Consider the following 26884-nt stretch of genomic DNA (forward strand, 5'->3'; position numbering starts at 1 on the left):
TAGCAATTCTATCCCTTCTTTGATCCTTTACTTTTTCTCAACATAGCTCAACAAAATTATTTATGTTATTCTTAGTTTCCTTCCCCAGGCTTAACTAGCTGTAAGTTTTAACTCTCTGGACGCTATTTTTGCAAAGATACATCACGCTTTTGTATTCAAGCTATGCTATCTAACCTCATTTCCAATTCCTTTAGTCTTTTTCTCAAACTAATTAGTTTATGAATTCTCTGTACAACCACATCAGTCTTTTTAGACAGATCTCCACCCCCTTTCATTATTAGAATTGTTTTGGATTGCACCTGATGAATTTAAGTGTTGACAACTCCTTACCTCTCTGGAGATGACTTTCCCTGTATAATTTTAACCCACATGATCCTGCCGATTCTCTCTAAACTCATTTAAATCTACTCTCTCCAAATCTAATGTGTGTACTGGATTATGTTAAAATTTTTCCCACATTCTAAAACAGAGCATTTAATTTGCCCCCCAAGCTTCCTGTATTTCTTTGGCAACTAGTATCAGCTTGGTAGGCAGAAACATGTTGGGAACTATAGTTTCATCCACCTTTTGAAAGAACAAAAAAGGATCATTAAGGTGAATGAAGAATTTATTAGCTAATATTTTTTTCACAAAGAGAGATCTAACAGATGTTCAGGTAATCAAAGTCTGCCTTTACGGTGCCATAGATGTGCTTGCAATATGCTTCCTGAACACTTTGTCTATTTCTTCCTTCTGAATAGGTGGTCTATAGTATGCCCCACACACATGCCACTTCTGTTTCTCCTTCTCCTGATATTTGCCAATATAGTCTTCACCTCTTGTGCATATTTCTTCTTGGTATACAATGTTAGTACCCACCCCACCCCCAACCTTTATCTGTTCTTTCATTGTTGAATAATATGATGCATCTTTCCAGTGCCTCATTCCATTTATGAGACCCATTTCACGAAGGCTCAGTGATATCTATTAACTCAAGTTTGCTTCCTTGTCTAGAGATCCCTGGATTACCTTGCTTATTGCCCATACTCTGTGCATTTCTGCTTATGGGGTTTTGTTTCCTGCATCTTCACTGTCATTCTTTATTTTTATGTTGGAACTGCTATTTTCTATGGCATCTAAATTAAGAGAGTGATGTAGACAGTGTTTCCCCCCTCCCTCCCTTTTTTAGTTCCTTCCTTGCTCTAAGAAAGGTTCAGCCTGGTAATTATAGTACAATAAATGGGGGGGTGGAATTTAAATACAAGAGCAGACCTCTTTGAGTTCAAGCCACCAGACCTAATTAAACTCCATTCTATGATAATGAAGAAATATATGAATGTATTTAATGAGCCACTCTTTGTGATCTTTAAGGAATCAAGATAGATGAATGTTACAGCAATTTACTAGAATGGAAGAACAAGTTTTTCAAACTATAGGTGGGATTACTGTTCTTGGAATAATTATAGAATGAATTACAAAAGGAATTTTTATAAGCACTTAAAGAAAAAAAATCATCTCTATGAACTAGCATTAAGAACAAATGATTTGTTCAACACCATTTTTTAAAATATGGTTAAAAACAGGAAAAAGTTGAAGATGTAGACATGGTTGTACTTCAGTGAGTAATTTGGTGAAGTCTCTTCTAAAATTCATTGGGACAGGATAGGAAAAGGAAGTTGAAAGGATGATAGTACAGTTAGCTGGGTACAGGACTGGTTAACTGTCTAGGCTCAAAATGAGTTTTAATTAATGGACTGATGTTCATCGAGACAGAGGTCTCCAGTGGAGTTTCCTTGGGCTCTACCCTCAGCATGTTTCTGTTAAAGTATTTTTGTCAATGATACTAACAATAAGAACACGAATAAGGATAGCTAGCTATTTATACGGTGGATACTATATGCCAGACATTGTGCTAAGGGCTTCATTTAAGCCTCACAACAACCCTGGAAAGTAGACGCTATTTTTATTCACATTGTATACATAGGGAAACTGAGGCAGATGTTAAATGAATTGCCCAGAGCTACATAGCTATTAAATGCCTACACTGGATTTGAACTCAGATCTTCCTGATTCTTCCTGCGCCATCCAGTTGTCCCTATGGCATGGATTATCAAAATCATGGACAAAATAAAGCTGGGAAGGATATCTAACAGATTAGATAAGAGAATCAAGATCCACATGTACCTTGACAGACTGAGATAATGAGCTGAGGGAAACAAGATTTAATTCAATAGGAAGAGATAAATACAAAGTTCTGCATTTGAGTTCAAAAAATCTTCTGCACAGCTTCTACTTCTAATGAACACCAAATGGCGGATGACGCCAGTGCTGCAGGAGGTGCGGGAGGCCCCGGGGGCCCCAGAGTCGGAGGTTGGGGTGGCTTCTGTGGTGGCTTCGGCAGTGAGGGCCGAGGTCGAGGCCAGGGCTGTGGTCGAGGCCGAGGCCGGGGCCACGGGGCCTGGGGAGGAAAGGCCGAAGACAAGAAGTGGGTTCCTGTCACTAAGCTGGGCCGCCTAGTCAAGGACATGAAGATGAAGTCTTTGAAAGAGATCTATCTTTTCTCCCTCCCTATCGAGGAGTCTGAGATCATAGATTTCTTCCTGGGATCTTCACTGAAAGATGAGGTTCTGAAGATCATGCCTGTTCAGAAACAAACTAGAGCTGGACAACGTACTAGGTTCAAGGCTTTTGTGGCCATCGGTGACTACAATGGCCATGTTGGTCTGGGTGTCAAGTGCTCCAAGGAAGTGGCTACAGCTATTCGTGGTGCTATCATTCTGGCCAAGCTCTCCATTGTTCCTGTGAGATGTGGCTACTGGGGGAACAAGACTGGCAAGCCTCACACAGTGCCCTGCAAGGTCACTGGGCGATGTGGATCAGTTCTGGTGTGCCTGATCCCCGCTCCTAGAGGTACTGGCATTGTCTCAGCTCCTGTGCCTAAGAAGTTCCTGATGATGGCTGGAATTGATGACTGCTATACATCTGCAATAGGCTATACTGCCACTCTGGGCAACTTTGCTAAAGCTACCTTTGATGCCATCTCCAAAACATACAGCTATCTAACCCCAGACCTGTGGAAGAAGATTGTGTTCACTAAGTCTCCCTATCAGGAATTCACCGACCATCTTGTGAAGACTCACACTAGAGTGTCTGTCCAGAGGACCCAGGCAGCTGCTGTGGCAACCACATAGATGTTTTTTTTATAAACAAATAAATTGAACTATGCCTGCTAAAAAGAATCTTCTGCATAAGAACAGGCTAATGAAAAAAATGACTAGAAAGCAGTTCATACAAAAAAAATGCAGGTATGAAGGTAACGAGAACTGAAAGCCTTATGTGAATCTGCTGCACAATATGGCAGACCAGACAAGAAGAGTCTGGATTCCTTTCAGCCATATTTAGTTGCTCCCTTTTGTTTAAGCAATCAAGTATAAGTGTCACTCTTCCTGTTCTCCACATGTTGGTTCCAACGTACCTTTCATACTTCTTCCCTTCCAGTTTCCACCAAATTAAACTCCTGATTTCATCCTGCACTCTCCTTTCTCCATTGCTTCTTACTCATTCTGTCCACAATGCCTTGGACATGTTAATTTCCTATCTTTTGAAATCCTCTTTTTCTGTGGTTTTGCCACAGATACTTCATTAATGTTTGTTAAATCAACAAGTTGCATTAATAAAACTATGGTGTCTAGACTGAGGCATGGAACAGTGTTGCTGTACTCTGCACAGGTCGGACCACAGCTGAAGCATGATGTCCATTTTTAGGGTCACGCTATGGAAAGGCTGCTTAGGAGGTCATGTGGAGTAATTGGAGTAAGGTTATCATGACAGTGAGGGTCCAGAAACCATGGCTTATGAAAATTGCTTAAAGGAGTTTGTTTTCTCTGAAGAAAACAGCCGTGTGTGTGTGTGTGTGTGTGTGTGTGTGTGTGTGTGTGTGTGTGTGAAAGGGGATTTTAAGGGCATGATGGGGTCAGGGATCAGTGAAATAAGAAGTGTCTTCAACTATTTAAAAGGAATACATTTGGAAGATGGATTGATATGTTCTGCTTGGTTCCACAGGGCAGAAATAGGAGTAATGGGTAGAAGTTGTGAAGAAATCAATTTAGATTTGATATAGGAAAAAAAACTTCCTAACAACTAGAATTATCCAAAAATTTAATACATTGTCTCAAGCAGCAGAAGCTTCCCTTTCCCTCCTCAGGTCTTCTCATGTATGATCTAGAGGGGATTCTTGTAAGGTACATGCTGGACTAGATGCCCTTTGAGGTCCCTTCCATTTCAGAACTCACATGATTCTGGTAGATGACTACCTTCTAGTAAGGCTCTAGGGGGTATTTGTGATTTACTTAGAGGTTGAACAAGGTGGACTCTGAAGTCCTTTCAAACTAATATCTTGCATGATTCCTTTACTAAGAGACCTCAGAAATGCCGCAGATGGACCCCTCCTGGTCACCTTGAAAAATGACAATCTCCAAGAACATCTCACCCATTCAGGAAGAGCTTTCAAAAGTGAAAAAGTCTCATTCTCTGAGAGAATGATGGATGGCCTTTACATGTAGCAAAGAAATACCACTTATTCTTCACCTGGACATCAGCTCCCTTTCTAGCACGACTCAATATTCACTCCTAAGAGGAAAAATTCTGGCCTGCCAGCTCTGAACAAGTGATTCTTTTTGCCCAGTCCATTTTTCCCCCATGGAAACCAACGTCACCAAGGGTGATGTCACTGCATTCCAAAGAGACTGCAATAGGAAGCCACAGAGATGATGTGGGAGCAAAGGTGTCATTCTGCAAGAGTAATTTCTGGGTTGAGAAAGTAGTGTGGGGTCATATAAGGGGCAGCAACAGACATCTCAGACTTAAAAGTTGGGTCAAAGGAAAATCAAACAAGCACTCTGCCTGCTGCCTAAATACCATCACCCACAAACCATTTCTCCTTTACCTATTGTCCTTTGTGGTTTGGCTGAGCTGACTGGCCAAGAGAATGTCAAGTTTCCAATTCGTCATCACCAAGGACTTTGGTGGATCCCTTTAACCTCTGCTAACGTATTTCCCTTCATCACCAATGACTTATTGAGAGGCAAGGAGCCAGAAGGGTGGGTTTCTACAACATTTTCAAGTGCTAGAGAAGGGAAGACGTCCATTTTTTTTCCCAAAGAAGGAACTTGACAAACTCTTCTTTGATCTTGTTCTTTCGTACTTTTGTTTTCCAAAAATATTTAATGTAGGTCTGCACTTGATCATATTGAAGCTGCAATTATGCTAGCAGTCTAGTGTTCTTTTATCACAAATTCAACCCCTATTCTCTCTTAATTCTCCCTACATTCTAGAAGAAAGGGACAAAAAAAATCTTGTTCTTCCAAGGAATGCCTCAGGTCACAAAGCCAACATGTTTGCTGCATTTTTTTTCAAATTCTGAGGACATTAAGGACATTCAGAATGTTAACTATCTCCATGATAAAATGAAGTTCTGGGAGGTCGTTTCTAGAAATATGGATTATGATTTCTGAGATGAGTTACTGCCAAGCAGAGAAAATAATTTTATTTCAGGAAGATAAGCATACTTTCATAAAGTCAAAGAAAACAAAACAAAAAATAAAAACCTCCCTTCTTCCTACAAAATTGAGAAGCTGGAAAAAAAGAATGTCATGGGCCTTTGTCTCTCTGCAACATTATGCATGATGAAAATTACTAGATTCAGTTTGATCTTGGTTAGGGGAAGGCAAACAAGATAAAACAAAACTGATAGTTTCTTTGGCACTTTGCTTAGTTGCAAGGGATTGAACAAGAAGAATTCTAAAGGGATATAACAAATTCATAAAGAATTCATATGTACTCTATATATCTATGTTATAATGCATGAAATATGGTTTTCAGACTATATGAAGCCCTTGTTTTCCTTAGGGCATCAAAGAAAGACTATCTGTTGAATCTTCTATTCCAATCTTCCTAAATCTCTTCCAGGAAATAAATGTTTTGGCTCAGCTGATTTCACCATTTGAAATGCCACCACCTAAAATGTCTTTTAGGGCTCAGCTAGAGGAACATCCTCCACGCTCAGGGCACAGGTATTTTGGGAGCTTAGGGAGTGTGTGTCAGACTGTACTAATCAGATCATGTTTTAACAGAAGTGAGGTTGACATAGTGTAAAAGCAGAGGATTCTCTTTTCTGAGCAACTAAGTTCACCCAGGAAAGTTCATGGTGAAAATTCATGATTAGATTATCTATAGCTTGCTGGAGTCATTAAACTTGAAAGGGACTAAGAGATTTAAACCAGACAATACAATTTGCTGATTACCTGGGGCCTAATTCATCCTCACATCTCCAAGTGAACTCCCCAAAACTCTCATAATGTTGGTTATAATGATAGAGGACTCGGTGGAGGCTGGGAGAGCCAAGATCCAAGAGGGTATTATATGCAGTCTGTTGTTCCTTCCCACTGGTATAGCCATTGAAGAGATTGTAGATCTTGTCTGCAATTTCTGAGAGGAAAGAAGGAAAAAAGGAAGGCAATGACTATATAAAAAGACAGACATATATAGATGACTGTATATAAGCATAATATATGTGTATATGTGTACCTATACCTATACACATGTGTGCATATGTGTGTATACAATTGTCTAGTGTATGATTCAATCTAATTCAACAGATATTTATTAATTACCTATGTTATTAAGTAAAAGGCACTATTCTAGGTATTAGAGACAAAAATAAAAGATTGTCCTTTCCCAGAAGGAATTTTAATTCTATTGTGGGATAACATATCTACCTCTGCCTCAGAGATACACAGAGTACCAGTCTGGTGATTTAGGTCCTCCTGACTCCAGGTCCAGCACTCTATCCAATTAGCTTTTTTCTCTTACACAGCAGTTGTTTTTAATTAAAAAATGTCCAGGCATGCCAGGTCCCAGGTCATTTTTATGCCCATTTGATTTCTGTTTTAACCCATGGGCAGGGAAAATAGCATCACCTACAAGATGGCTGTCAACAATATGCACATCACCTTTCACCTCAAATCCACCTGTATTCTGAATTTCCCTTTCCTTGTGCAAGGCCCTGTCATCTTCCTGTTCACCTGACTTTTCAAACTAAGAGCCATCCTCATGTCCTCAACTCTTCACTCCTTTCAAACCCAGTCAATTCTGTTCCATCTGTTTCCTTGACCAGTACCATAGTTCAGACTCTTATTGTCTCAAGCCTGGACCATTGAAATAGCCCCTAACAGGCCTTCTTGCCACCAATATACCCTCCATACAACTATTAATCAACACATTTATTAAACAACATAAGAAATGAAACAGTTAACATTTTAACTGGAGAAAATCATGTGCTTAATATAAAATGTGTATACATATAAGATACATACAGAGTACACAGAAGGTAACTTTTGAGAGGAAGGCACTTGAGGAAGGGACCAGGAAAGACTCCTGCAACAGGTAATATAAATCGTTTTTCTTTAGAGTACAGGCCTGACCATATCACTCCCCTTCTCAAGAAGCTTCGCTGTCTCCCTACTGCCTCCAGAATAATAAAATACAAACTTCTCTGCTTGACATTTAAAGCCTTTCACAACATAGTTCCATAATTAAATTTTGCCTTCTGCTATATTCCAGCCACAGTGACCTATATGCTATTCTTCATGCAGGATATTCCATCTCCTGTATCTATGACTTCATGAAGGATGTCAACCATGCTTAGAATGAATTCCCTTCTCATTTTCCCTCATGGCTTCCTTCAAGGATCCCCTCAAATATCATCTCCTACATGAAGTCTTTCCCAATCAGCCAGTTGTTAATTCTCTTCTACCGCTACCCCATACAATTACTTGGCATATATATGTGTGTATGTGTATCTATATATATATATATTCACCTATCTCTCCCTGCCTAGATAACCAGAAGAATATAAACTCCGAGAGAACAGGGATTACTTTGTTTTTGCCTTTGTAAGACCGGGGCTAAGCACGATGTTTGATATATAGTCAGTGTTTAATGAATTCTTGTTGATTTGACTTCATAGGATCCCAGATTTAGTGTCAAAGTCTTAGTCCAATGCTCTCGTTTTGCAGATAAGAAATGGAAGCCCATAGAGAACAAGCGTAGCCCAAGGTCACATTGACAGTTAAGTGATAAGGTCAGGTTTCAAACTCAGGTCATGTGACAGACAGGTCATCTTATAGTACCCTTTTCACTAAATCAGTTGAATCAAATTGAATGAAAAAACATCACATGTTCATAGGAGGCATAGGGATTACCTGACAATATTACCAGTCATACAGAATTCAGGATAAAACTTAGGCTCTGTCCAAGAGGATTTTCCAACTTTCTAACAATTTGAGCTCTAACCCAGTAGTGAATTGTGCGCCTCGATGATGGCTGTTCACAAAACAGTGACTCTGTTATGTAGACTAATAGCTTCTTAGGACTCTGTGGACCTGTAGTTTATCAGGTCCTAGGAATGATGTCTGAAGGAGAAGGTTTCTGTACCAGGTAAAACAATCATTGGAAGCCCAGTGTTTTCCTACAACTCTAAGGACTTCAATCTTTAAAGTTAAAATGCCCCTCATAGTAGAATATTTGTTGTTGTTGAATTTTTTTCAGTCATGTCTGCCTCTTTGTGACCCCATTTGGGGTTTTCTTGGCAAAATTACTGCAGTGGTTTGCCATTTCCTCCTCTAGCTCATTTTACAGATGAGGAACTGAGATCAACGGCGTTAAGTGATTTGCCCAGGGTCACACAGCTAGTAAGGCCAGCAGCAGGCTGTATCTGAACTCAGAAAGATGAATCTTTCTGATGCCAGGCCCAGTGCACTGTAGTAGAATATAGCTAGACTCAATCCATATACTTAAAAGGAAACCTCAGTCCACTCTTCCATTTTTCAGAGATTGTAGCTACACTGGGCCAATGGACACACTGCAATAGTGTCTTGAAGTTTGCAAAGCACTGTTAGGAGGAGTGTTATAGTATGGACCTAAGGAATTCTGACATCTAAGCTCCTGGATGTTGAGAAGGAGATCCTGGGCAATAATAAGTCTCGGACTAAGATTCTTGTAGAGAAAAGCAAGGGGTTCTCAGACAATGCCAAGTTTTTGGATAAAATACAGGGGTTCTGGAACTAATCAAAAGTTAGAACCACACAGTGTTGAGGGACACAGTCATTATGTAGAAGAGAAAACCTGGGCTTTGCCATCCACTAGTACTGTTAGTTACTCAGATTCTGTAAACAAAGGCATTAGCTCTCACATTATATCAAGTGGTTTTCCCTTCTGAGAAAAAAAAAAGGGGGATGGGATATAGAGGTCCAGTGCTTAGCACAATTTCCATCCTATAGTAAGTCATAAATAAATGCTAATTGATTGACTGATCAGGAAGATGGGGCTCACAAGAAGTAGGGCTGCTTGACCCCCCTGCAACAGAGTGCTTTCTTCTGCTGGGAGGAGAGTTAGCTCAATCAGGGCAGTCCATAATTCAGGAGGTAAGTCTGTAGGTCCCTTGGAAGCTGGTGCTCATTAGAGGGAGAGCACCTCCCTTGCTAACTGTCTTGATGGCTCTTGCCCTGCAGGGCTGAGTAGATGATCAGACCCTAGCTGACCTCTGATAGAACAGGACACCACAAAAGTCTGGAAAACCTCAGAGCACGAGTTTAGCACTGCTTTGGAAGTCACAGTGTTGGAGGGAAGTAGGAGGAGCCTGGATGCTTGGTTTTTGGAGGATGGGTACAGTGGTTTCAAGAAAACAATATTTACCAAAGACAGATTTTGTCTATTTCACCACTTTCTTCAGAAAGTGTCAACCCTAGGAGGAACACTCTGTGGTGAAGAAAAAATGCCTACTCTTTAAACTAGTCTCCAAATACCTCCTCATTTCAATGTGAGAGATAATTCTAATGTAATTCTACTATCTAATACTAAGTCTAATACTTTCCTTCTAAACTCATTCGATCAACCAGTAATTATAAGTATTTCCTACTGTACTAAGCATTGGAGATATGAAGAGAGAAAAGAAATGCCCCACTCCACTCCCAGAGCTTATATTCTATTGGGTGGAGACAATATTTTCATATTTAAATAGATACCCAACATATAGAAATAAATACAGGATAATTTTTGGAGGGAAAACACCAGAAAGTAAGGGGATTGGGAAAGCTTTCATAAAAGAAAGTGCTTATTAAGCTAACTTTTGAAGGAATCTAGGTATTATAGGTCGAGGTAATAGAGGGCATCCCTTCCAATATGTAAGGACTGGGCCTCTTTGGTCCTTTTTTTGGGGAGGAATCTTTAACCACAACATTATTTGTCAAACCCTGGCTCTCTTACCTTGGGCTTTCACATCATCTACGACTGGGCAGGGGGTCTTCACTATCACATCGCTTGGTCTGGAACGTCGTCCTGTGTTGTCCACTCCCCACAGGGTAAACCTGATAGGGAGTGTGGGAAGACACCAATATTATTATCACAATTTCTAAGAGAAAGCCACCTGAGAGACAGCCCTAGAGCACAGAGTTTCAAGGCTGTGCCTTACCAAGAGGGACTATTTTGGGATTTCAGAGTTTAAGGCATTACTTGCACCATCATGATGCAAAACAAGCAAGAAATTCTGTTACTTCAGTCACCCATAAGCATTCTGAGGTGTAATGGTAATGCCAAATTCTCTCATATTTATTGTCTTTTGTATACCACATAGTAGCCATTCAATTTACCCTTTCATATGGAATCATTGAGTTAGAGGGCAACTCAGACACCATCTTAATTCAACATCCATCACTAGACAAGACTCTTCTTTGCAATTTACCCAGGTGATCATCCAGTCTTTGCCTTAAGGCCTCCAGAATTGGAACACCCCCATTTCTCAAAAAAAGCCCATTAAAATATCAGATAGCTATCATCCTATAATGACATGTTTCTTTGGCCATCCTGGATGACTTTGTTTGGAAGCTCTTCAGTTTATCGGAACACAGAGTGAGTGTCTTATTCAGGGTAAAATGATAAAAAAAACCCGAAATTTATACAGTGCTTTGTATGTTTTAGTGCTTTCCCATACACCGTCCCATATAATATTTGCAATATCCTTAAGTAATGGATGTATTCTTATCCCCAACTTACAGATTAGAAAACTGAGGCTCAGAAAAGTTACATGACTTTCCCACCAACATGCAGCTGGCAAAGCTGGAGGAGAAATAAAAAACATTCTCACAGTTTGCCTCTGTTTGACACTGACCCCTTTCACATTGATACTATTCATGATTAACTGCTCTTGCTACAGGATGCCCTCCATTAAACTGAGACTCAGAGAGGTTGAGTGTGTTGCCCATGGTCTAACAATATGGTAACATCAGAGGCAGAATTTGAACCTACTTATCTGGAAGGGTGGATTTTATGCAGGACTTGGAGTCTGAAAGATGCTGGTTCAACCCCACTTCTCATACTTATTAGCTGTGTGACCCTGGGAAAGTCACTTAATCTCTGGGCATCAGTTTTTTTTTTTCAGCTAGGTGATGCAGTGAATAGAATGTAGGGCCTGTAATCAGGAAGACCTAATTCAAATCTAGCCTCTGATACTTTATAGCTGTGTGACTCTGGGCAAGACATTTATCCCCATTTGCCTCAGTTTCCTCATCTGTAGAAAGAGCTGGAGAAGGAAACGGCAAACCACTCTGGTATCTTTGCTAAGCAAACCCCAAATGGGGCCACGAAGAGTCTGAAAAGAGTCTGAAAAATAGCTAAACAACAACAGAAAGGAGAGAGTTGGTCTCAGTGATTTCTAAAGTCCCCTGTAAGCCCCAGTTTTATGCTCTTGTGACCTACTTCAAAAGATTGCTGAGAAGGTGCTTTGTAAAATTTTAGGTTCTTATCTACAAACAGTTGCTTCTGTTCTCTTAAAATAATACTAGCAATGAATCAGTTTGGATGGTGCTCTAAGGTTTCCAAAGCAGTTTGCAAATATTACTCCTTTTGCTTTCCTCCAACATTTCAGTGAGGTAGATTGCACAAGTATAGCCAAAAAAATCACGAGTTTGCAGTGGCTCTTTCTGGGTGCTATGTCAGGATCAGTTCATAGTGACCCTGTAAATTCCAACTTTTAACACCTGGGGATGGTAACTCATTAATGATCATAATAACAGCTAAAATTTATACAATGTTAACTTTGTGGCAGGCATTTTGCTAAGCATTTTATAATTATTATCTCATATGATCCTGACAGGAATCCTGGGAAGTAAATACTATTATTAGCCTCATTTTGCCGATGAAGAAACTACAACAGAAGTGACTTGCCCAGGCCACACAGCTAGCATCTAAGTTCAAATCTGAACTCAGGTCTTCCTGAGTCCAGACCCAGAACTCTATCCACTGCACCACCCAGCTGCCTAGCTGCCAGTAGACTCCCTAAAGTTGGAAGAGATAGGTAAAATAGTGGATTCAAAGTCTTGTTCCAAAAAGATCTTGTCAGTTTAGTGTCTTATATTAAATCTAATCAAGAGAGAAAAAAGTAAAGTCTTATACTTGGGTACAAAAAGTCAACTTTACAATTATAAAACCAAGAGGTACAGAAGGATGTGTATATAGGGACTGTTGTGGGGGGAATATATCTTCGGTTTTTCTTGGACTGCAGGCTCAGGATGAATTATGTAGGCTGTGGCAGTCAAAAAAAAAGTTAATGCAATTTTGGACTGCATAAAAAGCATAGTTTCCAGGAACAGGAGACAGATGTTCTCCTTGTACTTTGCTCTCTGTCCTTATCAGTTTTGATCTTGAATCTTATGTTCAGTCCTGGGAGCCATAGTTTTGGTAGGGCATTGAAAAGCTGAATAATATTCAGAGGAAGGCAACCAGGACGTGAAGGGCCTTGAGTCCATGTCACTGGAGGACCCATTGGCTATGATTATCCTTGAGAAGAGAAGATACAAGGTGCCATGTTAGTGGTATTCAAGTATTTGAAGAGCTGTCATGCGGAAGAGAGATGAGCCTTGATTTATTTGGTCATGGAGGTTAAAACCGGAAGTAATGTGTGAAAATTATGGAGGCATGATTGTTGGCTTTTCAGTCTGAACAAAAACCAACCAACTGATGAAACAACCAGACAAAAAAATGGAAATTCCTAACAATTAGTGCTACTAAAAAGTTAAGTGGGCTGAATCAGGAAGTGGTGGATTGCCCCTTATTGGGAATCTTCAAGCTGAGGCTAGGTGACCACTTGTTGGGTACCTTAAACTGAGGTATCCTTTGGTGAAAGGATTCAAACCCTTTCAACTCTCAAAATCGATGATTCTTTGAACTATTTTGTCTTTCAGTCCCCAACACTTAGTATAATGCTTAGCATGTAGTAGACGCTTAATAAATGATTATAAAATGAATAATGAAATATCATCTTACACCTACCAGAATAGCTAAAATGATAGAATGGGAGAGTGACATGTTGGGGAGCATGTGTGAAAATTGGGAGACTAACTCATCGTTGATGGAATTGTGAATTGATCCAACCATAATCTGGAATTATGCCCAAAGAGTTATTAAACTATTTATACTCTTTGACCCAGCAATACCACTACTTGATGTATTTCCAAAGATGATTAGGGGAAAAGGAAAAGAACTTATATGTTCTAAAATGTTTATAGCAGCTTTCTTTGTGGTCAAAGAACTGGAAATTGCAGGGATGCCTATCAATTGGGGAATGGTTGAACAAGTTGAGGTATATGATTGTGAGGGAATACTACTGTACTATAAGAAATGATGAGCTCAGTGATTTAAAAAATAAAAACATGGAAAGACTTGCTGAAAATCATGAAGAGTGAAAGCAGAACCAAGAGAATATTGTATACAGTAAAAGCAATGTTGTTTTAAGAATGACTTTGAGTGAATAACTTATTTTGTCTATTATAAACATCCCCCCCAAATGAAATGGATGCATGATCCAATTTATCAACAACAAATCCAAATGGAGAGGAAGCACTAGAGGGGTGCAAAAAAGGGAAGAATTGAGGGAATTATCTTTCATCCTGTCCTGCAAACTTTGAAAGGGCATCTGTGAGTTTAGTGAAGGTTTATCCCCTTATGCTTACTGCCCCAAATAAACACTTGGAAGGCTTTCCTTGGTGAATCTGTCCAAGTCTGGTTCTCATATTGGAGCCTCTGACTAATGAATGTAATTCTATTCAGTTTAACAGGTATTTATCAAGTACCGATCATGGCTAGGAGCTTGGGATACAAAGACAAAAAGAAAAGTCCCTGCTCTCAATGAATATACATTTACATTCTATTGGGGGATATAAACAAGTAAACATAAATGTAAACACAACATATCTGTGTGTATACACACATATTTGTATCTGTGTATATAAGTATATGTATATATTCCTATATATACACATGTATATGTATATACGGGTATATACAAACATGTATAAATAAATGTATGTATTGCCAATCCAAAGTCACTTCAGTGGGGATGGAGCAGCACAAAAAATTGGGAGTACCCTTGAAGGGAGCTAGAGATTCCAAATAGATGAGAAGAAGAGACACAGTATCCCAGATATGTGAAACAATCTGTGCAAAAGTGAAGGGCTGGGAGACAGATTATTGAGTTGCATAAGTTAGATCAAATAGACCGGTTTGGCTGGAACTTAGAATGCAGGATGGAGAATAATGGAACATGAGTCTGCAAAGAGAGGTTGGAGACAGCCTGCAAAGGGTTATATGTATATGTGTATATTTGTACTATGCATAAGCATTTGTATAAATCTACATTTTTCTGCATCACTGATAGCTTTGCAAAGTACTATAAATCACTTGCTGATTAATCTTCACACCACCATATGGGGGCAAGTTGGGGACAATGTAGAGCTCCTCAGGCTCTCTCTCTTTCCAAATGGGAACGAGCAGCATATAAGCTTGGGCAAAGGGTCAGAGCTGGTAATGAAGTTACCCCTGCTTTCTCCAACAGGGCAAGACATTTTCAGATTGCTTAATGAACTGAAATTCTGGGAGATTAGTCCAGCTATAAGGATCGAGTAGGGCATAACACCTTTTAAAATGGCAATTCTGTGTCCGACCGGTACATAAATGTGCTCTTCTTATACCATCATTATCATCATCATCATCATTCTTGCTCATGTTATTATGATTTAACATTTATTGGGCAGCAAGAGGACTATCTATGCTCTTCTAAACCAAAAAGAAGTCATGCACCTTGTCCAGAAAGCTAATGGATAATCACATTTATAGTCTTTTTAAAGGTCTGTGCTTATTGTGAACATGGCCTCCCCGTCCGTGTTTGTTTAGACCTCAGTTGGCATGCTAATAACCACACATGTGAGCAAACACAGAGTTGGATCTGATTCTGAGGCCTCTTAGAGGCTTAACAGCCTGGAATCTGATGAGCATGGAGTAGTCCCCTGCTTATTCTCATGAATTAGCTGCCCTTGCCTCTCCCTTTCATGGATCTTCTCCCTGCAGGCTTGGCAATCTGAGCTAATCCCTTCTATCTGACTCACTATTCTCTGAATTCAGAAAGTCCCCAGAATCCTGGAGTTGGAAGGGATCTCAGAGGCCATCTGGTCCTATCTAACCTGGAACAATTTCCTAAAGAGATTATTAACCATTTTTGTGTCATGGATCCCTGTGGCAGTCTGGTGATGTCTTTGGGCCCCTCCTCTGAATACTGCTTGTGCATGCATAAAATAAAATGTTTAGGATTACAAATGAAACCAATGCCAAGGAAATACAATTATTATTTTTTTTAAGTTCATGGTCCCTAGTTAAGAAATCCCAAATAGTAGCAATCTGCCTTTTTATGTAAAACCTTAAATGAGGCAAAACTCACTACCCTTTATGACAGCTCTTCGTAGTTATGGGCAGCTCTAATTTCTGGGAAAATTTTCCCGACTGAAGGCTCAAATTTGCCTCTTGGCAACTTCCAAACCTCTTGTCCAGGGACAAGATGAACTAGTCTAATCCCTCTTTATGATGGGTCTTCTGGGGCAAGCAATCAGGCTGTTGAGAAAGGCATCTTTGGGTACTTAAGGACAGGCAACATTGTATGGTGCAAAGTACTGCACTAATAATCAGGATGCTTCAGTTTACTACTGGCTTCCCTGGTGTGGGTGACTCTGTGACTTAGGTAAACTTATTTAACCTGACAGGATATTGGTTGTTTAATGTCTGAATGTGCCTTACAGCTATGTGATTCTATCAACATCAGTCAATCAGTTAATAAGCATTTATTTATTGCCTACCATGTGCCAGGCCCCATGCTTAGAGCCAGGATACAAAGAAAGGCAAAAAAAAGTCGTGCTCTCAAGGAGCTCACAGTCTAGTTGGGAGAAAACATGACAACAACCATCTACAAATGAGGTATATACTGGATAAACCAGAGATAGTCAACAGAGGTTAGGTACAATTATTAATCAGGAAAGGTGGGACTTTAGCTGGAATGTGAAGGAAGACGTATACTCACAGGGATGAACGGCTACCATCATCCTCATTTTTAGGATTGAGAATAGAAGACAGAAAATTTAAACAATTTGTCTAATATATCTGATTAGTGACAGAATGAAACGTGGGACTTAAGCCTACCAGTTCTTTATCTAATGCTCTTTCTACTGTGTTGGAAATGGAAGTAGGGAAGTATAGATTCTTCTCTTATCACCAGAGGAATATCAGCATCCAGACCCAGAGAATACCTACTGTCCCACCCTCCTGGGACAGGCATTGGTGCCATCCAATGGCATGAGGTTTCATTTGTTGTACTAGCCCTCATACCATGTGATACTATTACTCCATTTTTCTCAACACAACAATTACTGTTGCAATATTTTTCTCACAAAAGTTGTCTGTTCATTCAAGATGCTCACTGACCAACACCTCCATGAAATGTGGCAGCACATTGCTGGGAAGGTGGTGGTTCTGTCTTCTAAGAGCACTCAGATACAGTCACTTAATTAGGTGGTGTAGGAGCTGAGTCAGTCTAAGCTGACAGGAGTGACTGTCATTTGGAGTCAGGCACCTCAAAAAGAAACTCTGTCTTTGCTTGCTTTTCCATAGCAGACAATTCAAATTGATAGTCAGTGGTGACAACAGTTATTGTAATTACTGATCTCTGATTTATTAATGCATTGTGAATCTCAGTTTCCTCATCTAGAAAGTAAAAGGGTTGGATCAGTTGGATTAGCCAAGATCCTTCCAGTTTAAGATCTGCGGTCCTCTGATTGAGGCAGTACTGCATGGTGGTTGGAACACTGAACTTGGCATTAAGAAGACCTGGATTCAAATCTCATTCCTCACACTTAGAGGTATGGCCACAGACAAATCCCTCAGTCTTTCTGAGCCTGTTGTCCCACCTGTAAGACAGGCATAACAATATCTGCAGAGCTTGACTGACAGGATTGTAGTGAGGCTGAAATGAGAAATATTTCAAGTACTTGGTGAACTTTAAAGAAACATCCAAATGCCAATTTTTATGTTATTATGACTACTATCTTATTCTCACCTTCTTTGCGGGTGTTCAAAGAGAAGCAGTCTGGGGACAAGTCACTATCCTACTATTAGACCTTCAAGGATTATTGCAGAAATGGGGAAAAGAACTGATTTTTTGTTATTAGATAAACATATTGATGAGTAAGCTAATCTTCTGGAAGCTCACCAAAAAGTATCCTTGGTGCATCTCCAGCATCAGAGAGGATGACAGGGATGACATGTGCCCTATCTGATTCTCACATGACTTTGATATACCATTATCATATCATCAGCCAGCTAGAAGGCACAGTGGACAGAATGCATGACTTGCAGTCAGGACGACCTGAGTTCAAATTCTGCCTCAGACACTATGTGACCCTGAACAACTCGATGGGCATAACAATGGCACCTATTTCACAGGGTTATTATGAGTGTCAGATGATTTGACAGGCTGACTCTCTAAAGTATTTTGCAAACTTTAGAGCACTATATGAATGCTAGTTATCATTATCATCATTATTACTGTCACTACCCTTACTCCTACTATATCATGGATCCTGAATTAATGTAAGGTCCACGCTATTTTAGATACTACAGCCACAACATGGGCCATACCATAAAAGCAAACAATCAAAATAAAGCCCAAGTCTGTTCTTTATTATTGACATCCTTCAAGATGAATGCTATCCAACTTTACAATATTGCAAATTGTAAGCCTGTTTTGGCTAAGTGAAAATGACCCTGCTAAGTTACCCTTATAGTCATGCAGAGGACGATTCCATTTGGACATTCTTAAAGGGGAAATTGTCTTTTCTTTGGTATGTTACCATGTTCAGCTTACATGCCATTTTTAGCATGCCATACAACTTTTTTTCGTAACAGTGGTTTATTTCCTTTGGGGATAGCTACATAGTTGTACCATCTCACCTCTTCCCAGGCTGTTAGCTTCTTTGAATCTTTAAGATTTCTTAGATACTATCTTGCAGATCATAACTCTTCTGCCTCCCATCCCTCAGCCATTCCACATCTTTGAGCTTTGATTGTTGAAAGGGAAATGACTTCTTCTGGCTACTGGGATTCTCTTCTCATGAGCTAATCTGTAAACTGTTAAGTGATTTTCATACTTGATGGGGACATGAGGTCTCAGCACTCCATCTCTGGGCACTGTGCCTGAACCCAACAATGTTTCCCTCATTCCTCAGATTCTATTATGGTCTATCTCCTCTTTTGTGCTTTACAATCATCATAGTAATTCACATTTATCTAGAATTTTAAGATTCATAAAACACTCACAAAACACAACTCTACCAATGAGTTAAGTACTCATTTCACACACAAGGAAACAGGAACTCAGATAGGTTAAATGTCACATAAATAGGGAGTCCTAGAGCCAGGACTCACTCCCAAATGTTCTGACTTAACCTGATGTTATTTGCATAATGCTGTGTATTTTGACCCAATGAGGAGTTTAAAAATATCTCTAGACCCCTGGGAGTGGGGTGGGGTGGGATAGAGAACAGTTCATAATTAGGAGGTTCACTGTCTTTGTGTAGACACACTGACAACACTTGGACTACTCAATAGATCTCACTATGGACTTGAAGAGAGAAAAGTAGACAGCAAGAGTCATCTGAAAACCATGGTACTCACAGATTTAGGAATTACCAGTAATAGGATGAGAGATTTAGAGCTACAACGGAATTTAGAAGTCATCTGGTGCTATTCCTCCGTTCAGAGTTGAAGAAGATGAGATTGAGATAAAATAAGGGAATTGCCCAAGGTAAAAGCTGTATGGCCTGGTAAAGCAGGGGCCTAAACCCCAGCTCTCTGATAACAAATCTAATACTCTTTCCACCATGGACTGTGTGCCTCCCCTGAGTTGAAGTATTACTCACATATAAGTGGTATCTGGTTCCAGACAACGAATAATCAGAGAGATGGTGTTGAACTGCTTGTCAGGCACTTGAGATGGCATCGCACAAGGCGACTTTGCTCCAGAGATGATGTCATCAACAAAACTCAGCACCGTTTCTGCAGAAAAGGCAAACAAAAGGAAAATGCACGAGAAATATCAAGGAAGACCAAAAAATGGAGAAGGAAGACAATCTTCGTGAAGATCTGTCATCAGAAATGCTCTTCCTCAAGTCCCTGACAGTCCATGGACAGTATAACTGGGGAAATACCCCTGGATCTCCAAAATATAGAGTATGCTTGTGTTTCATCAGCATTTTATGTAAGCTCCTTGAGACCTTTAGCATGGGTGAGGAACAGGAGTCCTAGTGAACCATCACTGCCCATAAGAACTCACCAGAGCTAGTATGCTAGTAAATCCATCATCTTTGATGGAGCAAGGGCCACAGATTGGTTAGTCCCTCACCCAGGATGCCTTGGACAATGCACCAGGTGAAGAGACTGAGAAGTGACAGATGGCACAATCCATTCTGAAGCCACTGGATTATATGGCATGCACTCATAACAGGGTCAGACTCTACACATGTGCCCCCACTGTGGGTGTCCACCTTAAATGCACAAGTCATATTAGCACCACTGATGCTGACCTCCTTCTCCCTGTGTAGAAAAACTGGCCCAGGGTGCTTTCAGTGGCAGCACCCCAAACCAGTTTGAAAATTTTCCTCTCTAACTAAATCAGGCAAAGTCAAAGTTTCCTTTAGGACAAAACATGGGGCGCAACTCATGTTTGGGCAGATTTTTGCCCAGAGGGGGCTTATTAGTGGAGGAATCTTTTTTTTTCCCCTGTAATCACGGCAGTGGTTAGTAGAGAATTGTTTCCTAATTGTGGGCCATCAACCAGTTTATTGTAATGTTGTTTATTTAAATGTGGCTCTGAGAGAGTGCCTAGAGGCTATGAAATGGACACCTCTTTTATAAACAGAAAGAAAAGCAAAATCAAAACAGCTTTTGTTGGATGTTCACCACTAAGCAGTTCTTAAATGGGCAAGATGGATGATCCCTGGTAAGGCCAATGACTTCTTCTCCTTGTGTCCTCTACACTGGGGACCTGAAGCAGAGCCTTGCTGGAGGCAGCTGTAGGGACAAGGCATTGTTCCATTGCCCCAGAGCAAGGTTAGCTCTCAAAAGGAAAGGGTCACTCACCAGTCTCCACTTTGGAATGGTCCATCCTGTCTGTGACCTTCTCCTGGCGGATGAGGTAATCCACAATCTGTACCCCTATTGGTGGCTCGGAGTGTTCCCACTCCAATACCACCAGGGTGCTGCTAGGCTCATGCACCGTGGACAGCCGGAGTCTGTGGGATAAGAGGAAAGAAAATGAAATGCGATTGCTACTAACCCTCAGCTTTGACTGCTCTTGCATCTAACCCATTGTCAGTGTTTGGCTTGATCAATGGCTGTGCATTATTATCATTTAGTCATTTGTCAGTCATGTTCCACACTCTATGACCCCTTTTTCGGACTTTTCTTGGCAAAGGTACTAGAGTGGTTTGCCATTTCCTTCTCATTTTACAGATGAGGAAACTGAGACAAATAAGGTCAAGTGATTTGCCCAAGGTCACCCAGCTAGAAAGTGTCTGAAAACAGATACGAACTCAGGTCTTCTTGAGTCCAGGTCGAGCACATTGTCCTCTGCACCTCGGATGTATATTATAGAAATAAACAATTAGGCGGCTCGGTGGATTGAAGTCGGGGCTTAAAGTCCAAAAGACCTGAGTTCAAATGCAGCCTCAGATGCTTTCGAGTTGTGTGATTCTGGGAAAGTCACTTATCCACACTCTGCCTCAGTTTCCTCAATAATAATAGAAACTATATCTTAGGGTTGTTGTGAGGATCAAGTGAGGTGGTATTAGTAAGATGAGGAATGAGGACAAAGATAACCAGGATGAGACTAGGAAAGGTAGGGTGTGTGTTTGTGTGTGTGTGGTGAGAGAGAGTGAATATATGGGGCTGTAGATAGCCAGAATCAGGAAGATCTGGGTTCAAAGTCTGTCTCTGGCAAATATAAGCTATGTGACCCTGGGTAAGTCACTTCACTTCTCAGTGCCTGTGGGTGACTCTCTAAGATCCTAGGTTGGAAGAACAGTTGCAGATTTACACAGACACAAAGAGTTTCCCATGTCACTGAAATCCCTAGTGTGGACTTAAATTGTCTGGCTGAACCTAGGCATCTAGGCACAGTGAAGATAACACTGGGTCTGGAATCAAGAAAAAACAAGCTCAAATTTGGCCTCAGATACTTACTAGCTGTGTGACCCTGGGCATGTCACTTAACCTCAGTTTGCCTCATTTTCCTCCACCATAAAATTGGGATAATAGTAACACCTACCACCTAGGGTTGTTGTGAGGATCAGATGACATAACAATTGTAAAGTGCTTGGCACATAGTAGGTCCTACATAAATGTTAGCTATTATTATTATTTCATCACTGTGAGGAATCCCTGCTAATGTAATTCTCTCTACTAATATATCTGGAAATGTTCTGCAAATTATGGTCACGGAGGTTTTCTCAAGGGCACTGAGAGGTTAATCAACTTCCCTGGGGTGCCATGACCAGTACTGGGGCAGAGGTAAGACTGGTCTTCCTCCTTCTGAAACTGGCACATGGAGTATCCATTACTCCATATTGGATCTTGGGTTTCAACATTGTTTCAACCTTCTGCCTTGCTCTAACCTCTGCATATACCCTGTAGCTGTAATCTATTTACTTGCAGACTCTTTACTGTGCCCTAACCATCTGCTCCTGGGTATTTCCTCGGGCACAGAGGGAACACATGTCCGTCCTCTACCCTCCATTCCCGACCATGAGATATTCCTCTTCATCTTGGTTCCTCAGCTTATTCCTATAATCTACCACCAAAGAGCATCATCTTGGCAACCCATAACTCTGACTAGCCATTTCATAGATGTCACTGGCTCCCAGAAGGACTGGTTGAAGTTGTGTCACTGGTCATGACTAGCTTTCTCCAGTATTTGGAAACTCAAAACTTACAGCATGTTGATAGATGATGGTGGGTCAGGAGGAAGGATGACACATTGGCACTCTATTGCTAAATATCAAGCTGACTCCAACGTCCCATGTTCTGAAGATAACTATTACCTAAGTCATGAATTAGTCATGTGTAAAGAAAAATAATTTTGGGGGGGGGATTATAGAAAACTATCTTGTTCCCTAAGCATAGCAATTGCCTGAAAATAATAATTCCAATTCCCCGAAAACTGACCCAGGCTAGGCTACTAATTAGGAGGAAGGGACTTCATGCCATTTAGACATGTGTGAAATTCAAGCTCTAACCTTCAAGAGACCATGATGATTGTAAAGAAAAGAAACAGTTGAAACAAATAATTACAGTTGACAAGAAAAATGAGTTTGTAGTATTTGTTCCAGGCTACGGACTAATGTCCACCGAGCTTGATCTTAAATCCTTATATAGCAAATATAGTGTAAGACCCATAGATTCATAGTTGGAAGGTTCCTTAGAGGTCATAAAGTCATCTAGCCCCAAATCTTCACTGCACAGTTGAGTCACAAAGTATTAAGTAGTAAAGCTAGGCTATCAAAGCTTATAGATACAGGAGTGCCAGAACCCTTAGGTTCTGGACTTGGCATCAGAAAGATCTGAGCTCAAATTTTGTCTCAGACATTTACTAGTTGTGCAACCTTCTCCAGTGACATTTCTCTCCAGTATATATACTCTAGATTTCCTCTACCAAGCTCTAACTCTTCATCCTGATGTTCACTCTAGTCTTGGACTTTGCATTTCTGAAGTACCTTCCACCATCATATCAACATCTTCTCATCGGATGGCTCCTCCCACTACCTCCATTTAAGGAGGGAACCTAGGACAGCTATGTCTCATTCAAAGACAGGTGCCTTTCCCACCACCTCCTTTCAGCTTCCATGTACACGTTGTCTTCCCCCATTAAATTGTAAGCTTCTTGAGGGGAGGGAATATGTTTCTACTTTTGTTTGTATTCCTAGCACTTAGCATCATGCCTAGAAAAAAATAAGTGTTTAATAAATACTTTATAACACACTGACCGTGGTCAAGTGACTTAATCTCTCAACCTCAATTTCTTCATCTATAATTTGGGGGTGTAATTGTACCTACCTCTCAGTTTTGTTATAAGGATTAAACAAAATAACAGGTAATGTGTTTTGCAATCACATGTAAAATGTTTCACAAACCTTAAAGTGCTATATAAATGCTAGCTATTAGTAGCAGAGGATTAAAATCTGCCTTAAGAGTTTATTGTATAGATCTCAGTATCCTTGGATGGAACTTTGGCCACTTGATGGGATTAATAGCACAGTCCTTTCTACCAACTGAAAATATTGTCATACAAAATGGTCTTGATGCTCCTTTAGGCTAAGAGTAGGAGGGACAGGGCTGGTCAGGGCCCTCTTGAGCTGTTTGAGTAGCAATTGGGGAGAAGTACATTCATGGATAAACCAATGATTGGGGAGCAGAGTGGCTAAGACCTCTGACTAGGCAACACATTTATAGGAGGAAAGCAAAGACGGAATGTCCATGCAAAAGGGGAAAAGGGGAAAAGAAACATACACAGGCTGAGGAAGAGGAGCACAAGTGGGAAGCCCATCTGCCCCAAATGCACTGGAGTCACACCGACACCAATCCTCGATGACATCCCCACTTCCTGAACACCAGAGTGAGCTCATGGTGGCCTCCTGCAACAACTGAAAGAGGAAGGGGAGAGAGAGACATCAGGATGAGGACAGCAGGAGAAGGCCCTGAGCCTGGGTAATCAAGGCAAAAACCTACGTGAGCAGTCTGAGAGAGCGTACTGACAAGGCTCCATCTGGTCTTAAGGAGCATCCCCTATCCCTTCCTTAATGTACAAAGTGTCCTCCCTTCCTCTCTTTCCTAAAATTCCAACCACTGAATCAACTATTTTGGCTAGGGGATGGGGACAGTCATGGTCTCCAGAAGACCGCTGCTAGAATGCTTTTTTTGTTCTCAGGGTAGGGATGAAGGGTGATATGGGACCACTTCTTTTGTCCTCTCTCCGTAGTACTGACTACCTTGAGAGGAGAAAGAGCATGACACTGAGACAAGAAAAAGAGGAAAAAAAGATATTGATGGAGTGGCTGAGGGGCCAAAGAAACCCCTGGGAAAGAAGCAGGCCAAGTGTTGAGCCAGGTTTGGAGAGAGGCTCATTGTTGGGCACGGCCTCCTTTGGGCCCTGGGGGGACATGGAATGACCAAGTGTACAAGGCTGAGACTTTCTTCTGACTGTTCTCCCTCCCTATCCTTCTCCCTCCCCCTCCCTCTCCCCTCCATGCCCTCACTTCCTACAATGACTTTTGAACCAGAATAAGCAATCACATAACTTCTCTAGAAGAAACTGGATAAGAAGTACTTGAAATGTAAAAAGACAGCCTCATTCAAGTGGGCTGTCAAGGCCCACTTAAAGCTCATTCAAGATGGTAGTTTAAAAAAATTAAAGGAACCCTGTGGTGGGTGTTAGATTCCACATGAAGGGCCAGCCAGCCATTGACCTGCAAGACCTCCCCATCCAAAGGAGACAGGACAAATATGGGGAAAAAAATAGCACAAATTGTTTATTTGAGTGTCGAAAACTTCCAGCTTGGTTCTTTCTCCCATCCCTTAAGTTTTTTCTTCTATATTCTCTATCTTTGGTTACTAGGTAGGAGAGGGAATGAGGAGGAGAAAAGAGAGGGAAGGGAGAAAGAAAGCTTTCAGGGTTGGCAGGAGAGTCAGATAAATCTTGGTAAGTAAAAAGCTTGGGACCTGGGCTATCTTTCCTTACTTTCATTTCTAAGGTGAGCACAGAAGAAAGAATGTGCTCTGGTTAGGGGAAATGAAGGACAGGCCCCATCTGCTTCTGCTTAGCATTAGAATGGTAGATTTAGAAGGCCTTTCCAGATCATTCTAATGTTCCCATGTTGCAGATTGAATAAACCAGTGCCCAGAGAGGTTGAACCAATGACCTACTCAAGGTCACAAAGAGAATAGAAGGGACATTTTAAGGAACTAATTTGGAAAAGATCTGGAGATCTAGGGTTAGGACTTTATTTTATTGAGTCAACAGGGTGACATGGTAACCAACAAAACCTAACATTCTCTGGCTAATATAGAAATATGTTTTGCATGACTTCACATGTATAATCAATATCATATTGCTTGATTTCTCAAGGGGTATGGAAAGGAGGGAGATAATTTAGAACTCAAAATTTTTAAAAAATGAATGTTAATTCTTTACATGTAATTGGGAAATATTTAACAAAATAAATAAAAATGTATTTAAAAAATCTTAATGCTGTTATAGGTTGCATTGAGAAAAAAGGTCATGAACTAGTGCATCCAGGTTGTGCAGTGGATAGAGTGTTGCATAAACAGCTAGAAAGACTTGAGTTAAACTACTGTCCAGCTGTGTGACACTGAGCAAATCACTTAACTGCACTTGGCCTCAGTTTCCTTGTCTGTAAATTGGGGATAATAATAGCTCTTACCTCACAGGAATGTGAGGATCAAATGAGATGCTATATGCAAAGTGGTTTGTAAAGTTTAAAGTGCTACATAAGTGCTTCCTACCATATTATTATATTAACAGTATTATCATTATTATTATTGCAGTCCTACTTCACCCTCTGTGAAACTGTGCCAAGAGTAAGAGAGGTGATAGTCCCATCACACCCTTCTCTGATCAGATGACATCTGTTTCTGAACACCACATTTTAAAAAGGAAATTCATATACAGGAATGCATCCTAGTAGGTCACTAGGATATCGAGTGGCCTAGAGACCATACCACAATAAGGCTGATGGAAGGAACTAAAGGTATTTACCCTTGAGAAGAGAAGACTCCAGGGGCCATGGTCACAATATTCAGGTATTTGAAGGGCTGTCCCGGGGATTATATTTGTCCTGCTTTGCTCCAGTGGGCACACCAGGGAGCAGTTGGTGCAGATCGCAGAAAAGTACATTTTGTTTTGATGTAAGGGGAAAGAATCCCGAAACAAAACTTTCTAATAATGTGAAGTAAAGGGTCACCCCAAGCATGGAGGGAGGAGGACCACTTGTCAGAAAGGTAGGAGAGGAGATTTCTGTTCAGGTACAGGTTGAACTAAATATCTCTAAGGTTCTTTTCAATTTCATCGGAACATTTGTTTCCCTAAAATTTCCCTCTGTTCCCTCTACATCTCAGGAGAAAGAGAAGGGATGGAGGCGAGGGAAAAGTATTGTGCTCGAGAGAGGAAGAAGGATGGGAAACACACAGAAGAAACAGACTGAGAATCTGAGAACAAAGGAGAGATAGAAAGAAGAGACAGAAAGACACTGAGAGAAGAAAAGAGAAGAGGAGAAGACAGAAGAGGAGAGGAGAGGACAGGGGAGGGGAGGGGAGAACAGGGGAGAAGAGGAGAGGAGAAGGAGGGAGAAAGGGAAGGAGACAGAGAGATTAAACAGAGAGAGAGAGAGACAGACAGACAGACAGA

At 40.7% G+C, this 26884-nt stretch overlaps 2 protein-coding genes across 2 annotated transcripts in view; one reads left to right on the plus strand and one right to left on the minus strand.

Moving 5' to 3' along the window:
* ASTN1 (astrotactin 1) overlaps positions 1-26884 on the minus strand; it is a 280910-nt gene that overhangs the window by 3536 nt on the left and 250490 nt on the right. Inside the window, exons 17-21 of the mRNA XM_036755883.1 lie at positions 23971-24104; positions 20548-20699; positions 19329-19464; positions 10303-10403; positions 6282-6465 (exon numbers count right to left, since the gene is read on the minus strand). Of these exons, the coding sequence (XP_036611778.1) occupies positions 6282-6465; positions 10303-10403; positions 19329-19464; positions 20548-20699; positions 23971-24104 (707 nt within the window). The remainder of the gene's footprint in view (positions 1-6281; positions 6466-10302; positions 10404-19328; positions 19465-20547; positions 20700-23970; positions 24105-26884) is intronic.
* LOC118847420 (40S ribosomal protein S2-like) lies at positions 2289-3178 on the plus strand. The gene has a single exon (XM_036755882.1). The coding sequence runs from the start codon at positions 2289-2291 to the stop codon at positions 3168-3170; it is 882 nt and encodes a 293-aa protein (XP_036611777.1). The 3' UTR covers positions 3171-3178.

The sequence above is a fragment of the Trichosurus vulpecula genome, chromosome 4, assembly GCF_011100635.1.
Source record: "Trichosurus vulpecula isolate mTriVul1 chromosome 4, mTriVul1.pri, whole genome shotgun sequence".
Classification (NCBI taxonomy): Eukaryota; Metazoa; Chordata; class Mammalia; order Diprotodontia; family Phalangeridae; genus Trichosurus; species Trichosurus vulpecula.